The 22,161-nt window shown below is 62.3% G+C and overlaps 2 protein-coding genes and 1 long non-coding RNA gene across 6 annotated transcripts; all 3 read left to right on the plus strand.

Annotated features, from left to right (window-relative positions):
• The first annotated feature begins 1,024 nt into the window (after positions 1-1,024).
• On the plus strand, positions 1,025-9,432 carry LOC140684377 (scavenger receptor cysteine-rich type 1 protein M130-like). 4 transcript variants are annotated; one of them, XM_072930682.1, is made up of 14 exons: positions 1,025-1,310; positions 3,621-4,549; positions 4,620-4,940; positions 5,029-5,349; positions 5,414-5,716; positions 5,790-6,104; positions 6,250-6,633; positions 6,709-7,017; positions 7,105-7,476; positions 7,558-7,701; positions 7,850-7,945; positions 8,159-8,242; positions 8,479-8,619; positions 8,832-9,432. In XM_072930682.1, exons 2-14 carry the CDS (start codon positions 4,498-4,500, stop codon positions 8,915-8,917), a joined length of 2,928 nt encoding a protein of 975 aa, XP_072786783.1. In that variant the 5' UTR covers positions 1,025-1,310; positions 3,621-4,497; the 3' UTR covers positions 8,918-9,432. The 4 variants fall into 4 exon arrangements, with proteins under 4 accessions (XP_072786783.1, XP_072786784.1, XP_072786782.1 ...); XM_072930681.1 differs by lacking the exon at positions 1,025-1,310 and having other exon boundaries at positions 3,346-4,549; XM_072930683.1 differs by lacking the exons at positions 1,025-1,310; positions 6,709-7,017 and having other exon boundaries at positions 3,338-4,549.
• A 299-nt stretch (positions 9,433-9,731) lies between these two features.
• On the plus strand, positions 9,732-12,508 carry LOC140684381 (uncharacterized). The gene is made up of 2 exons (XR_012056588.1): positions 9,732-11,451; positions 11,836-12,508. It is a non-coding gene; the product is annotated as an uncharacterized lncRNA (long non-coding RNA).
• Positions 12,509-13,366: 858 nt separating this feature from the next.
• LOC140684379 (scavenger receptor cysteine-rich type 1 protein M130-like) lies at positions 13,367-19,258 on the plus strand. Its single transcript, XM_072930690.1, is given in 9 exon segments — positions 13,367-15,687; positions 15,690-15,929; positions 16,075-16,458; positions 16,534-17,301; positions 17,383-17,526; positions 17,675-17,770; positions 17,984-18,067; positions 18,305-18,445; positions 18,658-19,258. Coding segments are annotated over 9 exon segments (2,169 nt in total). The 5' UTR covers positions 13,367-15,461; the 3' UTR covers positions 18,744-19,258.
• The last annotated feature ends 2,903 nt before the right edge of the window (positions 19,259-22,161 follow it).

The raw sequence follows: 22,161 nt of genomic DNA on the forward strand, positions 1-22,161 counted from the left end.
TCAGGGGTAGCCTTGACTCACCTGGATCGGATGGGGTGTTGGTTGAGCAAACACGCTCGTGCTGTCTCTCTTGCACTGAGTGACGTGCTAACAGATGTCAACAGTGGAAGATGGGCAACTCTTCAGAACAGAGTGGCAATCGGTTATTTATTGCTGACACATGGCACGGGTGTGAAGAATTTGAAGGCATGTTCTGCATGAACTTGTCAGATCATTTTAAATCAATCCATGAAAACATGAAGCGATTGCAGGAAGGTATAGACAAATTTGGAGAAGTTACTGGATCTTGGTTGAATGATTCGTTTGATTTTTTTTGAGCTCTCACCATTGAGGAGAGAACTTTTGAAAATGGCTTTTTATATTTTAGTAGAGATTTTCATTTTTCTGCTAATTTTTCCATGCCTTTTTCAATGTGTGCGGTGAGCCATGAACAGGGCTGCCAGAGAGGTGTTTTTGGTGCAACGATAAAGGGGAGATGTTGGAGTCCAGAGCATCCCTCTGGCTGCCCTGGATGACTCGAGCCCCTGGCAAAGAGCACAGGAACCTTGGCAGCAAATGGAAAACACCTGTGGATTACATTTTAGCCCCTAGGAGAGGCTGCTGACCTTACATGAGGAATTACAAGCAAAAAGGGTTTGAATGATGTAATAAGGAAATTGACACAGGGTGGAAAAGTAGAATTTTGGGATTTGTTAGAATGGAATTCAGGGGTAGAAGATGGAGGAACCTGAGCGTGCCCTAGCTTCTTCTTCCTTCTTCTTGTCCTCCATGTCTTGCTGTGGTAGTGACACTTTTCTATTGGTTTAGCATAGAAAAAACACCTTGTTCAAAGTAGATTTTAGGTATTGGTACGGGAATTCTAAACACGGCACATATAAATTTGCATATATTACGTGGGAGCCGCCTGGGGCGGGAAGGAGACTGCCACGGCTTCTGTGCTAGCTGGACCTCGGCAGGTCAGAAAGAAACTCTTGTAGAAGAGGAAAAAGAAACAACCTTGAAAAGTCGGCTTCACACATTCCAGACCTCTTCTTCAGCGGCCGGGCTAGGGAAAAAGGACTTTCACACTGTCGGGGTCTTGCCCAGTGACCCCGACAGGGAGGGAGGTGCCGAGCCAGGCTGGATGCCGCTGCGGCCCTGCCTGTCCCGCAGCCTGCGCTGCCCGGCTCGGGAATGGCGGGCACGGAAGGGAAGGTGGCAGGGCCCTCACTCAGCGCAGGCTCCGCAGCGGGCAGGCGGGATGCCGGAGCTGCTGGCAGAGCTGCAGGACGCCGTGGGCTCGCAGCTCGTTGTCACTCCGGCCCGGGCAGGTGAGACGGGGCCCCTGCAGCAGCCGCGCAGCCGGGGCTGGGCAGGAGGCGCCCGCCAGCCAGCAGCTGCCCGGCCTGTGGGAGCTGGGAAACAGGGAAGGAGGATGTCGTGGTTTGACACGGAAAAAGAATTTTTCCGCAAGGAAGAGGTCAATTTTGACATTGGCCAATTGAAGGTAGGCACGCCTCTGAGAACACAGAGGGCTTAAAAGCAGAATTCCCAGGAGAACTCACTCTCTTGGGTTCCGGTCAGTGGTCAGTGCAGGACTCTCCCCTGCCCGGCCACGAGCTGGGTGGGGGAGGGGAGAAGCCATGTGGCCTTTGGAGGTAGGCCCAAGGGTGGAGGGACTGGAACCGGGCTGGCCCCCTGCCGATGGAAGGGTGGAGAAAATCTGGGATGTCTCCATTCCCCCCAGAGTCTCTCTCTCCCAAGAGAGAAAAAGAGACGGCGGTTTTGCCAGCAGTTCACCGCGGGGAAGGAGAAGAGCGGGGGGGCCGCCTGTGGGAGCTGGAGCCTGGGCAGCGAGCCACCTCTGGGAGTCGGGACTTTTAACTCTTCCTAAGAAATGAAAGCTTTGTGAAATTTTTCTCCTTCTTGGTTTGAAAAGAGAGGAAGAGAGACAACCTGGGACCTGGGATGTAGGAAGGAGAAATTCTAGGTGGGAGGAGATGATGGAGTGGCTTTTTGGCTGGACTTTTTCTTGGTAGCCACAGATTGAACTGATCTTCTCCTCCAAGAGAGACTGTATTTTAGGAGGATGCTGGTGAGCCAAAGAGACCTGCTTCAGCTGGGAAAAGACAGAAGTGGAGCGAACAAAGAAAAGTTAAGGAGGTTTGTGGTGATGCCCCCTGTCTTTGCAGAGGAAGAAGAGAAGATCTCTGTTCTTGGATTCTCGGCCCCAGGGGAAAATGGGGGGGACTGTTGGTCCCAAAAATGAAAAACTGAACTGTTGCTTTTTCCCCTCTTGGCAGGGCATCCTTGAAAGGAAAAATCCTAAAAGCAGTCTGTCTATCCATGCATTGGTGGTGAGAGCACTGTGCATGGAAAGGAGAAGGTCACCACTGGCAAACTTTTTCTCCGGGCAGTGCCATGTGGTGACATGGAAGCACAGGATGTGGCAGCTGTGTTTCTTGGGGGGTCTGTGGCACAAGAGAGAGACTCCTCTCTCCCTGCAGATGGACTGGGGGTTGATTATCTGGAGGGTGGAAACCTGATTGGGGTCCAGATTGTGTCTCACTGTGGTTTGTTGGAGTTGGGTGGTGGGAGGAGGAATGCTTTGGAAGGTTTTCATTTTGAATTGTGTGTGGGTTTTTTTTCCCCTCTTTTACAGTAGCATAGTGGTAGTAGTTTAATAAAGTTTTTTTCTTGTTATTAGGCTTAGGCCTGCTTTGCTCTGTCCTCGATCGCATTTCAAAGCATTCAGTTAAGAGATTGCATTTTCATGGGGGGGCACTGGCATTGTGCCAGTGTCAAACCATGACAGAGGGCTTTGGCCTCGGCTCCCTCGGCTGCTGCAGGTGGGAAGGGCGGAGCAGCGGCTGAGGTCCTGGCAGCAGCAGGGGCTGGTGAGGCGGCAAGAGCGCAGCCCGACCAGAGCCCTCGGGAAAGAAGCTCCGAGCCCACCGCGGGCCCGCGGAGGTATCCGTGGGGTCGGAGAGCTCCTGTCCCCTGTGGCCGGGGCAGCAGCCGCCCACCCGCCCAGGCCGCCGCCGCTGCCCTCCTGTGTCGGCCCGCAGCGCCCTGGCCCGGTGCGGGCTCGGCGCGGTGCGGGCGTGTGTGAGCGGAGCAGCCCCGGACAGCGCCCGGTGCCGCAGTGCCCGGCAGCGCGGGGGGATGGGGCAGGGCAGCTCCCGCCGCCGCCGCGGCGAGGGACCGGGACGTGCTGCCCGTGGGGAATCGCTGCGGTGCCGCCGGGTGGGGAGCAGCGGCAGTTCCCGCTGCTCCGTCTGCTCCGGGGGGAGCCCGGGACGAGAGTCCGGGAAGTTCGGGTCGATCGTGTAAGGAAGGGTCGGGGAAAGCGGGATCCCGGCCAGGTGAGGGACCCTGAGAGTGACAGCGGGATACGGGGACCCGGAGATAAAGAGACTTTAGTGTGGATTTTTTTGGTGCTTGTAATGTGAGGGGGTCAAAGCTCTTTTATATTTCCTGGGACAGCCTTGGGAGGAAGCACTTGAGGTCGTTTCTGTATTCCTGCGGTAGCAGCCAGTGGATTTAGGGAGGGAGGGAAAGGCGACTGTGCCATGGGAAAGCTGGGCTGAAAGCGGTGAGGGAACGTGAGGTGTGGATGTCGGAGCGGGTGTTCCGGGCAGCTCCGGGGCCAGCGTGAGTGAGAGGAGCCGCAGCTGGAAGGGGCGTCGGTGCCCGCGGTGCGAGTGGATCCGTGCGTGTGGAAAGCGGCGGCAGGGAGTGCGGTGCAGGGTGAGAGCGGGCAGTTCGCTGCGGAGCGCGGCTGCCGAGCCGCAGGGGCCGGAGCGGCGGGGCAGGGGCGGCGGAGCGGCGGCGTTATCGGCGGCAGCGCGGGCGTCGGGAGGCGCGTGCGGTCGCCGGCGCCGCCGGGAGCCGCCGCGGGGTGACCGCCTCCTTCCTGCCCTGGCGGCGAGGCGAGCGCGGGGCCGCAGCCGCGGCAGCAGCGCCATGTGCCAGCGCCGCCGCGAGGGACCGGGGAGCTGGCACCTGGCAGCGCCGCGCGGGGCCGGGGGCTGCTGCCACCCCCCGCGGGGGCTGCGAGCTGCCGGGAGGGGAGCGCCCCGAGCGTGGGGCCTTTGAACTTCGCAGGTGCCCGAGCTAGATGTGGTCCCGGGGAAGGTGTCGGTAGGATGTGGGCTGAAGGCTGTCGTCGCCGCCAGGACGGCTCTTGTCGGGCTCCAGCAGCACCGTTGAGGCCCGGGGGATGGAGGCAGGGCCCCCGCGGGGCAGGTGCAGTGGGGGGGCTGCCTCCCCCCGGGGACATCCGGGTGGCAGCCCACTGTGGCGAAGCGTGTGACGCCAGAAGCGCAGGCGAGGCTCATATTTGGGCACGGAGCAGGTTATTGGAGCCGCGGCCCCGCAGCCGGGAGATGAGGCGCCTGATAAAGGCTGCCCCGGTGCTGCTGCCTGCGTTGGCTCGGGCGCAGGCCTGAGGGAGCTGCCCCGGCTGCGCCGGCTCGGGGCCGGTGCCGTGGGGCCGGTGCCGTGGGGCCGGTGGCCATGGGGCCGGTGGCGGCGCTGGGGCTGCTGCTGTGCGTGCGGCTGTGTGCGGGTGAGTGGCGGCGGGCGGGAGCGGGGCCCGCGGCGGTGGCGGGCCCGGCTCAGCAGCCCCCGTGCCGCAGGCTCCGGGCAGCTGCGTCTGGTGGGCGGCGGCGGGCGCTGTGCCGGGCGCGTGGAGGTGGAGCACGGCGGTGAGTGGGGCTCCGTGTGCGTCAACGACTACGACTGGGAAGCTCCATGGGCCGCGGTGGTGTGCCGGCTGCTGGGCTGTGGCCGGGTGGCCAGGGCGTCCCCGTACGCCCCGTTCGGGCAGGGCACCGGGCGGATCTGGCTGCAGCCCTTCTTCTGCAGAGGAGTTGAGAGTGCGCTGGAGGAGTGTACCCACTTTGGATGGGGACGGCACTTCTGTGGCCACGACCGGGATGTGGGGGTGACCTGCACAGGTGAGGAGACACGCTGGCCGTGCAGGGACCGGCACGTTGTGCTGGAGCATCCTGGGCAGGTCTGAGCCGTGCCGGTTTCCCTGTGCAGATGCCGTGGAGCTGAGGCTGGCGGGCGGCAGCAGTCCCTGTGCCGGGAGGGTGGAGGTGAAGCTGCAGGGACAGTGGGGCTCGGTGGCAGACGGCGATTGGGACATGGAGGACGCCGAGGTGGTTTGCCAGCAGCTGGGCTGTGGCTCGGCTTCCAAAGCCAACTACGCCCGTGACACCTTCGGCATAGGGAATGGGCTCCTCAGCTTGGTCCTGGTGGACTGCAGGGGGGACGAGGCCACGCTCTGGGACTGCGAGATCCGTGGCTGGGGACCCTATAACAGCAGCATCCATTACTGGGACACGGCTGTTGTCTGCCAAGGTAGGAGCTGGGCTTATGGGGGCACGGGGCACTGCCTGCGCATCCCTTGACACTGGTCCTGCAGGATTCTCCCGGCTAGTCGGAGGTGATGGAGCCTGTGCCGGGCGTCTGGAGGTGCGTCGGGGCCGGGCCTGGGTCGGTGTCTGTGAGGATCAGGTGGACATGAAGGCGGCCCAGGTGGTGTGCAGGGAGCTGGGCTGCGGTGAGGCGCTCGCCATCCCTGGCAGCGCTCGATTTGGGAGAGGATCAGGGTCATTCTGGGACGGTGGCTTCCAGTGCAATGGCACCGAGTCCCTGCTCAGTGCGTGTGCCCGGCGTCTGCCCCTCAGCCAGGCCTGCGCCGGCCCTGCCAGGGTCATCTGCTCCGGTAAGTGCTGGGGACGGCGGGAGCTGTTGGGGTCCCTGCGGCATGGCCCCCCTGACCGCCGTTCGTGCCGCAGCCTACACGGGCTTCCGGCTGGGGAACAGCAGCTCGGGATGCTCCGGGCGAGTGGAGGTGGCAGTGAGGGGGACGTGGGGATCCGTGTGCGCCAGCGAGTGGGACCTGGCCGATGCGCACGTCCTGTGCCGCCACCTGGGCTGCGGCCGCGCCTCCAGCGTGCCCCCGGGAGGCTCCTTCGGCAGCGGGGAGGGGACACTGCGGCCGGACGCCTTCGGCTGCCACGGGAGCGAGCGGCACCCGGGCGAGTGCCCCGTGGCCGTGCTGGGGAAGCCGCCCTGTGTGCCCGGAAACGCCGCCGCCGTCAAGTGCTCAGGTGTGCAAGGCGGCTCTGCGAGGAGCCTTAAGGGCTTTTGGGAGCCTGCTAAGAATTGGCAGCAGTGGATGCCGGATATATTTTGGACTGAAGTTCCATCTGAGGCAGGTGCTACAGCTCCGTGGCTCTGCTGCTGAATTTGCAGGTGCTGGCTTTGTCACGACCCTGCGGCTGGTGGATGGTCAGAGCTTGTGTGATGGGCGGCTGGAGGAGGCCATAACCAGCCCAGCCTGGCGCCGTGTGCCGCTGGAGCAGTGGAAGTCATGGGATGTCAACGCGGTATGTTCCGTGCTGGGCTGTGGCCAAGCCAGGGATGTTTACTCTGCCTTGGGTACGGCTGCTGCACTGAGCAGCAGCCCCAGCCTGGTGGACATCAGGACTGAAGAGATGGACGGCGTTTTGGACGTGGGCTCTGCACTGACCGGCAGCCCTGAGGAGATGGATGACCAGCTGGAGGAGATGGGAGATGTCTCAGGGATGGGCCCTGCGCTGAACAGCAGCGTGGAGGAGATGGCCATCACCTGCTCAGGTGGGTGTCCCGAGAAGGGCCAGAGGTGCGGGTGCCCCAAGCAGCACCCCCAGCCCATTCCTTCCCTGCCCACAGGCAGCCGGCAGGTGAGGCTGGCGGGGAGCTCGGGGCGCTGTGCCGGGCGCGTGGAGGTCTATTCCGGGGGCAGCTGGAGCTCCGTCTGCCAGGAAGGCTGGGAGCTGCAGGACGCCGCCGTTGTCTGCCGGGAGCTGGGCTGTGGCACGGCACTGGAGGCCCCGAGCCGGGCGCGCTTCGGTGCCGGCACGGGGCCGCTGTGGCCGTACGTGCCCGACTGCTCCGGCTCCGAGGAGTCTCTCTGGGAATGCGGGCGCACGGAACGGCGCGAGTGCGGGCGCGGTGGCGGGGCAGGGGCCGTCTGCTCAGGTCGGTGCCGGGCACCCCAAGGTCAGGGCCGGGCAGAGGCCCCGGGGGGTTCCCGGCCGTGCCGTGACCCCCCCGCACCCCTTGCAGAGCAGCTCTCGGTGCGGCTGGCAGGAGGCCCTGGGCGCTGCCGGGGGTACCTGGAGGTGTCCTACAACGGCACCTGGGGCCGCGTCTGCGCCGACGGCACCAGCACCGACACCGGCACCGCCGTCTGCCGCCAGCTGGGCTGTGGGGACCGGGGCCGGCTCTTGGCTGTCCCCACCCAGCAGCCGTCCCTGGCGTGGCTGGCCTGGGTGGGCTGTGAGGACGGGGCCCGCTCGCTCTGGGGGTGCCCCTCGGCCCCCTGGCACCTGCAGAGCTGTGGCACCGGTGGCTACGCCCAAGTGGAGTGTGAGGAGGACAGCGATGGCACCTCTGAGGGACGCACTACCCCATATCCGGAGGGTGCCACCAGCACAGGTAGCTCTGCCCGTGCCTGCATCCCCCACCGCAGGCTGGCTGGGATCCCCCTCCCCTCACTGCCTGCCTGTGTCCCCACAGGTGTCCCCAGCAGATCGCCCTCAGCAGTGGCCGTGGGGACTGTGCCTGTGCCCACTGTGCTGTGCGTGGTGCTGGGGACGCTGCTGTGCCTGTCCCTGGGTGCCCTGGCCCTGCTGCTGTGCCGTGCCCGTTCCCGGCGCCGAGGTGGGTCCCTGTGGATGGGGGTGGGGACAGATCCGATCTGGGGGTCCAGAGGCCCCTGTCCTGTGGAACAGCTCTGAAGGTGGCCGGGGTGATCCCTGTGCCACCCACAGGGCCCAGGGCCCCAGGTAAGTGCTGCATCTGGTTCCAGGCCCTGGCAGAGCTGCAGATGCCATCTCCAACGCTGTCTACGAGGAGCTGGATTACAAAGCCGTGCCAGAGTACCAGGAGGTGCCCACTCCCCCAGGTGGGTGCCGCCCTTGTGCCCCGGCTGTGCTCGGAGTGAAGGCTCTGCCTGACAGCCCCACGGCACCTCTGGGTCCTGGTGGCCCTGCTGTGGCTCCTGGCCATGGGCTGTGGGTGTCCCTGGGTGCCACAGCAGCCCCGCTCTGTAGCGTGAGGTTCTGTCACCTGCGGAGCCGCTTGTGGCCACCCCCAAGTCCCTGCTTGTCCCCTGCAGGTTCCCTGTCGGAGGGACGGGTGAAGAAGCTGCCGTATTACACCGGGGACAGCGTGGAGGGGAGTGACACCGAGGCAGCCCCAGGTAGGGCCACAGGGCAGGAGCCCAGCAGGGAGAGCTGGGGACAGGGGGCACACCCAGGCGGGGGGGCTGAGGGGACAAATCCTTTCCCCCTTGTTAGTGTGCAGAGAGACATCGCCTTTCCCTGTGGGACCACAGGGCCTCCAGCAGGTGCCCAGTGGAAAGGCTGGTGAGGGTGGCACAGCCAGAGCCCTGCCAGGGACACTGGTCACTGCCATGGACCCCTCTGATTTTCCCAGATCCCCCTGCCCGGCCCGAGCAAGGAACCCCGGAGGGCTACGACGATGTCCTGGATGTGCCACAGGAGGCCCCTGATCCCAGCACTGGGGACATCTCTGAGGGAGTGACACGGCAGAAATCGATCTGTGTCCTCCCCACAGGTGAGAGGGCTCACAGCTGCCCTGTCCCCTTTGCAGAGCCACTCCAGGGCAGGGTTTGTGTGTGGGGGCAGGCAGGGCCCCAGCACTGATCCATGGGTGCTGTGCTCTGACCCCCGGTGGGGTCCGTCAGGGGGGACAGGGAGCTGCCTGCCCCTCAGGCACTTTTCCGTGCTGTGCCCAAGGTGGGATCTGCTCCCCTCCATGTCCCCCAGGAGCAACAACAGACTTCTCAGATCCGAGCCCTGGGAACACGGACTATGACGATGTGGGCAGCAGCGCCCCGGCGACACTGCCGTGAGGATGTCCTGGCCATGCCACAGCCCTGGGGACACGTGTGTGGCAGTGCGGTGGGGCCCTGTGCCCAGGGAGGTCTGGCCCTGCCCATGGAAGTCATCCCTCGCTGTGCAGCGCTGCAGGAAAGCAGCTCCTGTGTAGGGATTTCCTTTGATTTCCGTGTGTTGCTATCGCACTGGCGCGGTAGTGTGGTGGAAGGGATTTAGAAAGGCCTTGGGAATTGGAAACTGAGGTAAAGATACATTTAGGTATGAGGGAAAGATACACTTATGTATGCTCCATTGTTTCGGGAAAGTTTCGCTTCAGTATTTTTCTGTAAACCCCTTTCTCTCCACCCCTGAGCAGTTCCCATTGGACCTGACCCCTGGGGTGGTTCTGATGAGCCCATGCTGGACGTTGTCTCTATTGTTTAGACCTTATCTCTTAATTTTGCTGTATAAAACTGTATCTGGGCAGTAGCCCAGGGTCTTTTGTCCCTGCAACCGTTCAGGCAATACAATCTCTCTGGACCGCACACAACTGACCTCTCTTTGTCTCTTTATCTCGACTCCTTGCGGCGACCGAGGCGCACCGCCGCTGGGACCGTGCTAACCCAGCCGCTGCCTGGTGAGCCCAGTGCAGCGGGACCACGGCAAACCCCGGTCCCCTGAGGGGACAGCCAGCCAGAGGGGTCCCGGGGGGCCGGGGAGGGACGGGGGACAGCCACAGGTGACCCCCGAAAGCTGCATCCGTGTAAATTGCCATTTTTTCCTATTAAGAGCCAAACTGGTCAGAGATTCACTCCGCGGCCTGGAAGATCATTCTGGGGCTGGCACTTCCATCCCGTGTACGCTTTTGGTTGGTGATGTGAGGCAGGAACTGGAAGCAGAAACACATCCCTGGGGATGGTGGGCTGAGGGGGGAGGGCAGAGGAGGATTGCTGGGCTTGTCTGCAGGGCCTTTATTTATCGCTGCCAAATGCACAGAAGCGATGCCAGCAACAGCGAGGGGAAAAGGGAGAGGGCAGGAGCCGGAGCCCACCCCGCAGGTGCCGCAGGATCTCCTCCCCGTGCCCCGCGGGTGGGGCAGGTTCAGCCCCACTCTCAGCGCCGAGAGCTGGGCTGGGAAGGGCTCTGGTTGTTGGAAGGACTTTTCCTAAAGGAGGGGAGGTCTCCTGAAGGAGGGGAGCGCCTTCCTGCCCCCCGGCAGCAGCCCACGGTGGCAGGGCGGCCGGGCCATGGCCCCTGGCTGCGGCACGTCGTGCTCCAGGAGGCTCCCGATCTTCAGGGCGGGCTGCAGAGCCCGGAGGGCGTCCAGTTCCTGAAGCAGGGCCTGGCTGAAGCCGTCCGTGCTCAGCCTGGGCGTGGAGGAGGCAGGAGAAGAGGAGAAGGTGCTGGAGCTTGTGGCGAGGTGTCAGAGTCCAGAGCATCCCTCTGGCTGCCCTGGATGACTCTGGCAAAGAGCTCAGGAACCTTGGCAGCAAACGGAAAACACCTGTGGATTTCAGTTTAGCCCGTGGGAGAGGCTGCCGACCTTACAAGAGGAATTACAAGCAAAAAGGGTTTGAATGATGTAATAAGGAAATTGACACAGAGTGGAAAAGTAGAATTTTGGGATTTGTTAGAATGGAATTCAGGGGTACAAGATGGAGGAACCTGGGCGTGCCCTAGCTTCTTCCTTCTTCTTGTCCTCCATGTCTTGCTGTGATAGTGACACTTTTCTATTGGTTTAGGATAGGGACACCTTGTCCAACGTAGATTTTAGGTATTGGTACGGGAATTGTAAACATGGTACATATAATTTTGGGTGTATACCGTGGGAGCCGCCTGGGGCGGGAAGGAGACTGCCACGGCTTCTGTGCTAGCTGGGCTTCATCAGGTCAGAAAGAAACTATTGTAGATAAGGAAAAATAAACAACCTTGAAAAGTCGGCTTCACGCATTCCAGACCTCTTCTTGAGCGGCCGGGCTAGGGAAAAAGGACTTTCACACTGTCGGGGTCTTGCCCAGTGACCCCGACAGGGAGGGAGGTGCCGAGCCAGGCTGGATGCCGCTGCGGCCCTGCCTGTCCCGCAGCCTGCGCTGCCCGGCTCGGGAATGGCGGGCACGGAAGGGAAGGTGGCAGGGCCCTCACTCAGCGCAGGCTCCGCAGCGGGCAGGCGGGATGCCGGAGCTGCTGGCAGAGCTGCAGGACGCCGTGGGCTCGCAGCTCGTTGTCACTCTGGCCCGGGCAGGTGAGACGGGGCCCCTGCAGCAGCCGCGCAGCCGGGGCTGGGCAGGAGGCGCCCGCCAGCCGGCAGCTGCCCGGCCTGTGGGAGCTGGGAAACAGGCAAGGAGGATGTCGCGGTTTGACACGGAAAAAGAATTTTTCCTGAAGGAAGAGGTCAATTTGGACAGTGATCAATTGAAGGTAGGCACGCCTCTGAGAACACTGAGGGCTTAAAAGCAGAATTCCCAGGAGAACTCGCTCTCTTGGGTTCCGGTCAGCGGTCAGTGCAGGACTCTCCCCTGCCCGGCCACGAGCTGGGTGGGGGAGGGGAGAAGCCATGTGGCCTTTGGAGGTAGGCCCAAGGATGGAGGGACTGGAACCGGGCTGGGCCCCTGCAGATAGAAGGGTGGAGAAAATCTGGGATGTCTCCATTCCTCCCAGAGTCTGTCTCTCCCAAGAGAGAAAAAGAGACGGCGCTGGTTTTGCCAGCAGTTCACCGCGAGGAAGGAGAAGAGCGGGGGGGCTGCCTGTGGGAGCTGGAGCCTGGGCAGCAAGCCACCTCTGGGAGTCGGGACTTATAACTCTTCCTAAGAAATGAAAGCTTTGTGAAATTTTTCTCCTTCTTGGTTTGAAAAGAGAGGAAGAGAGACAACCTGGGACCTGGGATGTAGGAAGGAGAAATTCTAGGTGGGAGGAGATGATGGAGTGGCTTTTTGGCTGGACTTTTTCTTGGTAGCCACAGATTGAACTGATCTTCTCCTCCAAGAGAGACTGTATTTTAGGAGGATGCTGGTGAGCCAAAGAGACCTGCTTCAGCTGGGAAAAGACAGAAGTGGAGCGAACAGAGAAAAGTTAAGGAGGTTTGTGGTGATGCCCCCTGTCTTCACAGAGGAAGAAGAGAAGATCTCTGTTCTTGGATCCTCGGCCCCAGGAGAAAATGGGGGGGACTGTTGGTCCCAAAAATGAAAAACTGAACTGTTGCTTTTTCCCCTCTTGGCAGGGCATCCTTGAAAGGAAAAATCCTAAAAGCAGTCTGTCTATCCATGCATTGGTGGTGAGAGCACTGTGCATGGAAAGGAGAAGGTCACCACTGGCAAACTTTTTCTCCGGGCAGTGCCATGTGGTGACATGGAAGCACAGGATGTGGCAGCTGTGTTTCTTGGGGGGTCTGTGGCACAAGAGAGAGACTCCTCTCTCCCTGCAGATGGACTGGGGGTTGATTATCTGGAGGGTGGAAACCTGATTGGGGTCCAGATTGTGTCTCACTGTGGTTTGTTGGAGTTGGGTGGTGGGAGGAGGAATGCTTTGGAAGGTTTTCATTTTGAATTGTGTGTGGGGTTTTTTTCCCCTCTTTTACAGTAGCATAGTGGTAGTAGTTTAATAAAGTTTTTTTCTTGTTATTAGGCTTAGGCCTGCTTTGCTCTGTCCTCGATCGCATTTCAAAGCATTCAGTTAAGAGATTGCATTTTCATGGGGGGGCACTGGCATTGTGCCAGTGTCAAACCATGACAGAGGGCTTTGGCCTCGGCTCCCTCGGCTGCTGCAGGTGGGAAGGGCGGAGCAGCGGCTGAGGTCCTGGCAGCAGCAGGGGCTGGTGAGGCGGCAAGAGCGCAGCCCGACCAGAGCCCTCGGGAAAGAAGCTCCGAGCCCACCGCGGGCCCGCGGAGGTATCCGTGGGGTCGGAGAGCTCCTGTCCCCTGTGGCCGGGGCAGCAGCCGCCCACCCGCGTACGCCACCGCCGCCCTCCTGTGTCGGCCCGCAGCGCCCTGGCCCGGTGCGGGCTCGGCGCGGTGCGGGCGTGTGTGAGCGGAGCAGCCCCGGACAGCGCCCGGTGCCGCAGTGCCCGGCAGCGCGGGGGGATGGGGCAGGGCAGCTCCCGCCGCCGCCGCCGCGGCGAGGGACCGGGACGTGCTGCCCGTGGGGAATCGCTGCGGTGCCGCCGGGTGGGGAGCAGCGGCAGTTCCCGCTGCTCCGTCTGCTCCGGGGGGAGCCCGGGACGAGAGTCCGGGAAGTTCGGGTCGATCGTGTAAGGAAGGGTCGGGGAAAGCGGGATCCCGGCCAGGTGAGGGACCCTGAGAGTGACAGCGGGATACGGGGACCCGGAGATAAAGAGACTTTAGTGTGGATTTTTTTGGTGCTTGTAATGTGAGGGGGTCAAAGCTCTTTTATATTTCCTGGGACAGCCTTGGGAGGAAGCACTTGAGGTCGTTTCTGTATTCCTGCGGTAGCAGCCAGTGGGTCTAGGGAGGGGGGGAAAGGCGACTGTGCCATGGGAAAGCTGGGCTGAAAGCGGTGAGGGAACGTGAGGTGTGGATGTCGGAGCGGGTGTTCCGGGCAGCTCCGGGGCCAGCGTGAGTGAGAGGAGCCGCAGCTGGAAGGGGCGTCGGTGCCCGCGGTGCGAGTGGATCCGTGCGTGTGGAAAGCGGCGGCAGGGAGTGCGGTGCAGGGTGAGAGCGGGCAGTTCGCTGCGGAGCGCGGCTGCCGAGCCGCAGGGGCCGGAGCGGCGGGGCAGGGGCGGCGGAGCGGCGGCGTTATCGGCGGCAGCGCGGGCGTCGGGAGGCGCGTGCGGTCGCCGGCGCCGCCGGGAGCCGCCGCGGGGTGACCGCCTCCTTCCTGCCCTGGCGGCGAGGCGAGCGCGGGGCCGCAGCCGCGGCAGCAGCGCCATGTGCCAGCGCCGCCGCGAGGGACCGGGGAGCTGGCACCTGGCAGCGCCGCGCGGGGCCGGGGGCTGCTGCCACCCCCCGCGGGGGCTGCGAGCTGCCGGGAGGGGAGCGCCCCGAGCGTGGGGCCTTTGAACTTCGCAGGTGCCCGAGCTAGATGTGGTCCCGCGGAAGGTGTCGGTAGGATGTGGGCTGAAGGCTGTCGTCGCCGCCAGGACGGCTCTTGTCGGGCTCCAGCAGCACCGTTGGAGGCCCGGGGATGGAGGCAGGGCCCCCGCGGGGCAGGTGCAGTGGGGGGGCTGCCTCCCCCCGGGGACATCCGGGTGGCAGCCCACTGTGGCGAAGCGTGTGACGCCAGAAGCGCAGGCGAGGCTCATATTTGGGCACGGAGCAGGTTATTGGAGGCCGCGGCCCCGCAGCCGGGAGATGAGGCGCCTGATAAAGGCTGCCCCGGTGCTGCTGCCTGCGTTGGCTCGGGCGCAGGCCTGAGGGAGCTGCCCCGGCTGCGCCGGCTCGGGGCCGGTGCCGTGGGGCCGGTGCCGTGGGGCCGGTGGCGTGGGGCCGGTGGCCATGGGGCCGGTGGCGGCGCTGGGGCTGGTGCTGTGCGTGCGGCTATGTGCGGGTGAGTGGCGGCGGGCGGGAGCGGGGCCCGCGGCGGTGGCGGGCCCGGCTCAGCAGCCCCCGTGCCGCAGGCTCCGGGCAGCTGCGTCTGGTGGGCGGCGGCGGGCGCTGTGCCGGGCGCGTGGAGGTGGAGCACGGCGGTGAGTGGGGCTCCGTGTGCGTTTTCGACAACGACTGGGAAGCTCGATGGGCCGCGGTGGTGTGCCGGCTGCTGGGCTGTGGCCGGGTGGCCAGGGCGTCCCCGTACGCCCCGTTCGGGCAAGGCACCGGGCGGATCTGGCTGCAGCCCTTCTTCTGCCTGGGCACCGAGAATTCGCTGGTGGAGTGTCTGCACTTTGGATGGGGACGGCACTTCTGCGGCCAGGAGCGGGATGTGGGGGTGACCTGCACAGGTGAGGGGACACGCTGGCCGTGCTGGGACAGGCACGTTGTGCTGGAGCATCCTGGGCAGGTCTGAGCCGTGCCGGTGCCCCTGTGCAGATGCCGTGGAGCTGAGGCTGGTGGGCGGCAGCAGTCCCTGTGCCGGGAGGGTGGAGGTGAAGCTGCAGGGAGAGTGGGGCTCGGTGGCAGACGGCGATTGGGACATGGAGGACGCCGAGGTGGTTTGCCGTCAGCTGGGCTGTGGCTCGGCTTCCAAAGCCAACTACGCCCGTGACACCTTCGGCATAGGGAATGGGCTCCTCAGCTTGGTCCTGGTGGACTGCAGGGGGGACGAGGCCACGCTCTGGGACTGTGAGATCCGCGGCTGGGGACCCTATAACGGCAGTGACCATTTTTTGGACACGGCTGTTGTCTGCCAAGGTAGGAGCTGGGCTTATGGGGGCACGGGGCACTGCCTGCGCATCCCTTGACACTGGTCCTGCAGGATTCTCCCGGCTAGTCGGAGGTGATGGAGCCTGTGCCGGGCGTCTGGAGGTGCGTCGGGGTCGGGCCTGGGTCGGTGTCTGTGCGGATCAGGTGGACATGAAGGCGGCCCAGGTGGTGTGCAGGGAGCTGGGCTGCGGTGAGGCGCTCGCCATCCCTGGCAGCGCTCGATTTGGGAGAGGATCAGGATCATTCTGGGACGGTGGCTTCCAGTGCAATGGCACCGAGTCCCTGCTCAGTGCGTGTGCCCGGCGTCTGCCCCTCAGCCAGGCCTGCGCGGGCCCTGCCAGCGTCATCTGCTCCGGTAAGTGCTGGGGACGGCGGGAGCTGTTGGGGTCCCTGCGGCATGGCCCCCCTGACCGCTGTTCGTGCCGCAGCCTACACGGGCTTCCGGCTGGGGAACAGCAGCTCGGGATGCTCCGGGCGAGTGGAGGTGGCAGTGAGGGGGGATCCGTGTGTGCCAGCGAGTGGGACCTGGCCGATGCGCACGTCCTGTGCCGCCACCTGGGCTGCGGCCGCGCCTCCAGCGTGCCCCCGGGAGGCTCCTTCGGCAGCGGGGAGGGGACACTGCGGCCGGACGCCTTCGGCTGCCACGGGAGCGAGCGGCACCCGGGCGAGTGCCCCGTGGCTGTGCTGGGGAAGCCGCCCTGTGTGCCCGGAAACGCCGCCGCCGTCAACTGCTCAGGTGTGCAAGGCGGCTCTGCGAGGAGACTTAAGGGCTTTTGGGAGCCTGCTAAGAATTGGCAGCAGTGGATGCCGGATATATTTTGGACTGAAGTTCCATCTGAGGCAGGTGCTACAGCTCCGTGGCTCTGCTGCTGAATTTGCAGGTGCTGGCTTTGTCACGACCCTGCGGCTGGTGGATGGTCAGAGCTTGTGTGATGGGCGGCTGGAGGAGGCCATAACCAGCCCAGCCTGGCGCCGTGTGCCGCTGGAGCAGTGGAAGTCATGGGATGTCAACGCGGTATGTTCCGTGCTGGGCTGTGGCCAAGCCAGGGATGTTTACTCTGCCTTGGGTACGGCTGCTGCATTGAGCAGCAGCCCCAGCCTGGTGGACATCCGGACTGAAGAGATGGACGGCGTTTTGGACGTGGGCTCTGCACTGACCGGCAGCCCTGAGGAGATGGATGACCAGCTGGAGGAGATGGGAGATGTCTCAGGGATGGGCCCTGCGCTGAACAGCAGCGTGGAGGAGATGGCCATCACCTGCTCAGGTGGGTGTCCCGAGAAGGGCCAGAGGTGCGGGTGCCCCAAGCAGCCCCCCCAGCCCATCCCTTCCCGGCCCACAGGCAGCCGGCAGGTGAGGCTGGCGGGGAGCTCGGGGCGCTGTGCCGGGCGCGTGGAGGTCTATTCCGGGGGCAGCTGGAGCTCCGTCTGCCAGGAAGGCTGGGAGCTGCAGGACGCCACCGTTGTCTGCCGGGAGCTGGGCTGTGGCACGGCACTGGAGGCCCCGAGCTGGGCGCGCTTCGGTGCCGGCACGGGGCCGCTGTGGCCGTACGTGCCCGACTGCTCCGGCTCCGAGGAGTCTCTCTGGGAATGCGGGCGCATGGAACGGCGCGAGTGCGGGCGCGGTGGCGGGGCAGGGGCCGTCTGCTCAGGTTGGTGCCGGGCACCCCAAGGTCAGGGCCCGGCAGAGGCCCCGGGGGGTTCCCGGCCGTGCCGTGACCCCCCCGCACCCCTTGCAGAGCAGCTCTCGGTGCGGCTGGCAGGAGACCCTGGGCGCTGCCGGGGGTACCTGGAGGTGTCCTACAACGGCACCTGGGGCCGCGTCTGCGCCGACGGCACCAGCACCGACACCGGCACCGCTGTCTGCCGCCAGCTGGGCTGTGGGGACCGGGGCTGGCTCTCGGCTGTCCCCACCCAGCAGCCGTCCCTGGCGTGGCTGGCCTGGGTGGGCTGTGAGGACGGGGCCCGCTCGCTCTGGGGGTGCCCCTCGGCCCCCTGGCACCTGCAGAGCTGTGGCACCGGCGGCTACGCCCAAGTGGAGTGTGAGGAGGACGGCGATGGCACCTCTGAGGGACGCACTACCCCACATGCAGAGGGTGCCACCAGCACAGGTAGCTCTGCCCGTGCCTGCATCCCCCACCGCAGGCTGGCTGGGATCCCCCTCCCCTCACTGCCTGCCTGTGTCCCCACAGGTGTCCCCAGCAGATCGCCCTCAGCAGTGGCCGTGGGGACTGTGCCTGTGCCCACTGTGCTGTGCGTGGTGCTGGGGACGCTGCTGTGCCTGTCCCTGGGTGCCCTGGCCCTGCTGCTGTGCCGTGCCCGTGCCCGGCGCCGAGGTGGCTCCCGGTGGATGGGGGTGGGGACAGATCCGGTCTGGGCGTCCAGAGGCTCCTGTCCTGTGGAACAGCTCTGAAGGTGGCCGGGGTGATCCCGGTGCCACCCACAGGGCCCAGGGCCCCAGGTAAGTGCTGCATCTGGTTCCAGGCCCTGGCAGAGCTGCAGATGCCATCTCCAACGCTGTCTACGAGGAGCTGGATTACAAAGCCGTGCCAGAGTACCAGGAGGTGCCCACTCCCCCAGGTGGGTGCCGCCCTTGTGCCCCGGCTGTGCTCGGAGTGAAGGCTCTGCCTGACAGCCCCACGGCACCTCCGGGTCCCGGTGGCCCTGCTGTGGTTCCTGGCCATGGGCTGTGGGTGTCCCTGGGTGCCACAGCGGCCCCGCTCTGTAGCGTGAGGTTCTGTCACCTGCAGAGCCGCTTGTGGCCACCCCCAAGTCCCTGTTTGCTCCCTGCAGGTTCCCTGTCGGAGGGACGGGTGAAGAAGCTGCCGTATTACACCGGGGACAGCGTGGAGGGGAGTGACACCGAGGCAGCCCCAGGTAGGGCCACAGGGCAGGAGCCCAGCAGGGAGAGCTGGGGACAGGGGGCACATCCAGGCTGGGGGGCTGAGGGGACAAATCCTCCCCCACCTTGTTAGTGTGCAGAGAGACATCGCCTTTCCCTGTGGGACCACAGGGCCAACAGCAGCTGCCCAGTGGAAAGGCTGGCAAGGATGGCACGGCCAGAGCCCTGCCAGGGACACTGGTCACTGCCATGGACCCCTCTGATTTTCCCAGATCCCCCTGCCCGGCCCGAGCAAGGAACCCCGGAGGGCTACGACGATGTCCTGGATGTGCCACAGGAGGCCCCTGCTCCCAGCACTGGGGACATCTCTGAGGGAATGACACGGCAGAAATCGATCTGTGTCCTCCCCACAGGTGAGAGGGCTCACAGCTGCCCTGTCCCCTCTGCAGGGCCACTCCAGGGCAGGGTTTGTGTGTGGGGGCAGGCAGGGCCCCAGCACAGATCCATGGGCGCTGTGGTCTGACCCCCGGTGGGGTCCGTCAGGGGGGACAGGGAGCTGCCTGCCCCTCAGGCACCTTTCCGTGCTGTGCCCAAGGTGGGATCTGCTCCCCTCCATGTCCCCCAGGAGCAACAACAGACTTCTCAGATCCGAGCCCTGGGAACACGGACTATGATGATGTGGGCAGCAGCGCCCCGGCGACACTGCCATGAGGATGTCCTGGCCATGCCACAGCCCTGGGGACACGTGTGTGGCAGTGCGGTGGGGCCCTGTGCCCAGGGAGGTCTGGCCCTGCCCATGGAAGTCATCCCTCGCTGCGCAGCGCTGCAGGAAAGCAGCTCCTGTGTAGGGATTTCCTTTGATTTCTGTTTGTTGCTATCGCACTGGCGCGGTAGTGTGGTCGAAGGGATTTAGAAAGGCCTTGGGAATTGGAAACTGAGGTAAAGATACATTTAGGTATGAGGAAAAGATACACTTATGTATGCTCCATTGTTTCAGGAAAGTTTCGCTTCAGTATTTTTCTGTAAACCCCTTTCTCTCCATCCCTGAGCAGTTCCCATTGGACCTGACCCCTGGGGTGGTTCTGATGAGCCCATGCTGGACATTGTCTCTATTGTTTAGACCTTATCTCTTAATTTTGCTGTATAAAACTGTATCTGGGCAGTGGCCCAGGGTCTTTTGTCCCTGCAACCGTTCAGGCAATACAATCTCTCTGGACTGCACACAACTGACCTCTCTTTGTCTCTTTATCTCGACTCCTTGCGGCGACCGAGGCGCACCGCCGCTGGGACCGTGCTAACCCAGCCGCTGCCTGGTGAGCCCAGTGCAGCGGGACCACGGCAAACCCCGGTCCCCTGAGGGGACAGCCAGCCAGAGGGGTCCCGGGGGGCCGGGGAGGGACGGGGGACAGCCACAAAGATCCCCTGAAAGCCGCATCCATGTAAATTTCCATTTTTTCCTATTAAGAGCCAAACTGGTCAGAGATTCACTCCCAGGCCTGGAAGCTCATTCTGGGGCTGGCACTTCCATCCCATGTACGCTTTTGGTTGGCGATGTGAGGCAGGAACTGGAAGCAGAAACACATCCCTGGGGATGGTGGGCTGAGGGGGGAGGGCAGAGGAGGATTGCTGGGCTTGTCTGCAGGGCCTTTATTTATCGCTGCCAAATGCACAGAAGCGATGCCAGCAACAGCGAGGGGAAAAGGGAGAGGGCAGGAGCCGGAGCCCACCCCGCAGGTGTCGCAGGATCTCCTCCCCGTGCCCCGCGGGTGGGGCAGGTTCAGCCCCACTCTCAGCGCCGACTGCTGGGCTGGGAAGGGCTCTGGTTGTTGGAAGGACTTTTCCTAAAGGAGGGGAGGTCTCCTGAAGGAGGGGAGAGCCTTCCTGCCCCCCGGCAGCAGCCCGCGGTGGCAGGGCAGCCGGGCCATGGCCCCTGGCTGCGGCACGTCGTGCTCCAGGAGGCTCCCGATCTTCAGGGCGGGCTGCAGAGCCCGGAGGGCGTCCAGTTCCTGCAGCAGGGCCTGGCTGAAGCCGTCCGTGCTCAGCCTGGGCGTGGAGGAGGCAGGAGAAGAGGAGAAGGTGCTGGAGCTTGTGGGGAGGCGTCGGAGTCCAGAGCATCCCTCTGGCTGCCCTGGATGACTCGAGCCCCTGGCAAAGTGCACAGGAACCTTGGCAGCAAACGGAAAACAACTCTGGATTCCAGTTTAGCCTGTGGGAGAGGCTGCTGATCTTAAAATAGGAATTAAAAGCAAAAAGGGTTTGAATGATGTAATAAGGAAATTGACACAGGGTGGAAAAGTAGAATTTTGGGATTTGTTAGAATGGAATTCAGGGGTACAAGATGGAGGAACCTGGGCGTGCCCTAGCTTCATCCTTCTTCTTGTCCTCCATGTCTTGCTGTGATAGTGACACTTTTCTATTGGTTTAGGATAGGGACACCTTGTCCAACATAGATTTTATGTATTGGTACGGGAATTGTAAACACGGTACACGTAATTTTGAGTTTATACCGTGGGAGCTGCCTGGGGCGGGAAGGAGACTGCCACGGCTTCTGTGCTAGCTGGACCTCGGCTTAGAAAGTTAGGTTAGAAAGAAACTCTTGTAGATAAGGGAAAATAAACAACCTTGAAAAGTCGGCTTCATGCATTCCAGACCTCTTCTTCAGCTTCCGGGCTAGGGAAAAAGGACTTTCACACTGTTGGGGTCTTGCCCAGTGACCCCGACAGTTTTGGCCTCTCTGGGTGGGCACGGAGCTCACCAGAAGTGCTGAACATCTGACCCTAGCCCGACTAGAAAACTCCCTGAAGAGGACGGCCCGAACCCTTGCAGAGAGCAAGGTTCTTCATACTCGACTCGGAAAGGAGAAGATCCGAGGGCCCTGGGTGTTCTCCACCTGTTATCTGCTGGACAGAGACCAGGAAAGCTTCTGGACTGATTTTGCAGACGACGCCGCTATTGGGCGAGGACCGAAGTGGGTTTCAGGAGATACGTGAAACCCTGCCGGACTCTGATGCAAGCAGACGCTGAATCTGAGAACAAAGAGGCAAGCACGCAGACGTGAGAGGATATCCACAAACATCTCTTCAATCCAGAATTTCAGGACTTGGGTGTCATTGCATTGCAAAGTCAAAATGTTGTTTGTGTGCTTCATTCTGTTGTCAATTGCCTTAGGCAATTCCATTGCCTTGGGTAATTCGGCAGATTTTCCCATGCTCCAACCAAAAGAAAACGTTTGGGAAACTTTGGCCAATGCAGCAGGTTTGGACACCATCTGCTTGACACGTTCAAGACTGAAAAAACCATTTTCAACATGTCTTCTGAGCTTGCCAGTGAGTGAATGGCCAATTCCAAAGAACATCCCTCCCAAGGTTTCACAGGTCATTTCGAATCCTGTGGACGGATGGGAGGTTTGGACACATTTTCTCCCAATGGTTCCTTTTGAACCTTGAGAATTGGAAATTCTTGGTTCAGTGACAATGGAATTTTGTATAGAGTTTGCCATTTCAGGAGTGATGCAAACAAATAATAAAATGATAGATGTCGCCCCAAATAATTTCATTTCCAGAAATGCCTCTTCTTGGTCTAATTACACCAAGGTGTCAAACAGACCATCCCACCAAGCCCCAGCGCAATTGCCACAAGGGGTCTTTTTCATTTGTGGGGACAGGATTTGGCCTGCTATCCCTGCAAATGCCACAGGCGGTCCATGCAGCATTGGAAAACTGTCATTGCTAACACCCGATTTGACAATCTTGAGAGGGAAAAAGCATAGGGGGAAAAGAAATATTAAAAAATATGATCCAAAGTGTGATGATAATGCTTATACATGGAACAAGGCTCAGAGAATTGTGGCTGCAATATTCTCGCCACAAGCAGCATCAGGGGTAGCCGTGACTCACCTGGATCGGATGGGGTGTTGGTTGAGCAAACACGCTCATGCTGTCTCTCTTGCACTGAGTGACGTGCTAACAAATGTCAACAGTGGAAGACGGGCAACTCTTCAGAACAGAGCGGCAATCGGTTATTTATTGCTGACACATGGGCACGGGTGTGAAGAATTTGAAGGCATGTGCTGCATGAACTTGTCAGATCATTTGAAATCTATCCACGAAATCATATAGCGATTGTAGGA

The sequence above is a fragment of the Taeniopygia guttata genome, chromosome 5, assembly GCF_048771995.1.
Source record: "Taeniopygia guttata chromosome 5, bTaeGut7.mat, whole genome shotgun sequence".
NCBI classification, from domain to species: domain Eukaryota; kingdom Metazoa; phylum Chordata; class Aves; order Passeriformes; family Estrildidae; genus Taeniopygia; species Taeniopygia guttata.

What these genes read in the sequence shown, in the direction of transcription:
- LOC140684377 (XM_072930682.1), top strand. Translation starts at nt 4,498, where the DNA reads ATGGGGCCGGTGGCGGCGCTGGGGCTGCTGCTGTGCGTGCGGCTGTGT. An exon ending in GTGCGTGCGGCTGTGTGCGG is followed by an intron (nt 4,550 to 4,619) that starts GTGAGTGGCGGC and finishes CCCGTGCCGCAG; the next exon opens with GCTCCGGGCAGCTGCGTCTG. An exon ending in CGCCGCCGTCAAGTGCTCAG is followed by an intron (nt 6,105 to 6,249) that starts GTGTGCAAGGCG and finishes CTGAATTTGCAG; the next exon opens with GTGCTGGCTTTGTCACGACC.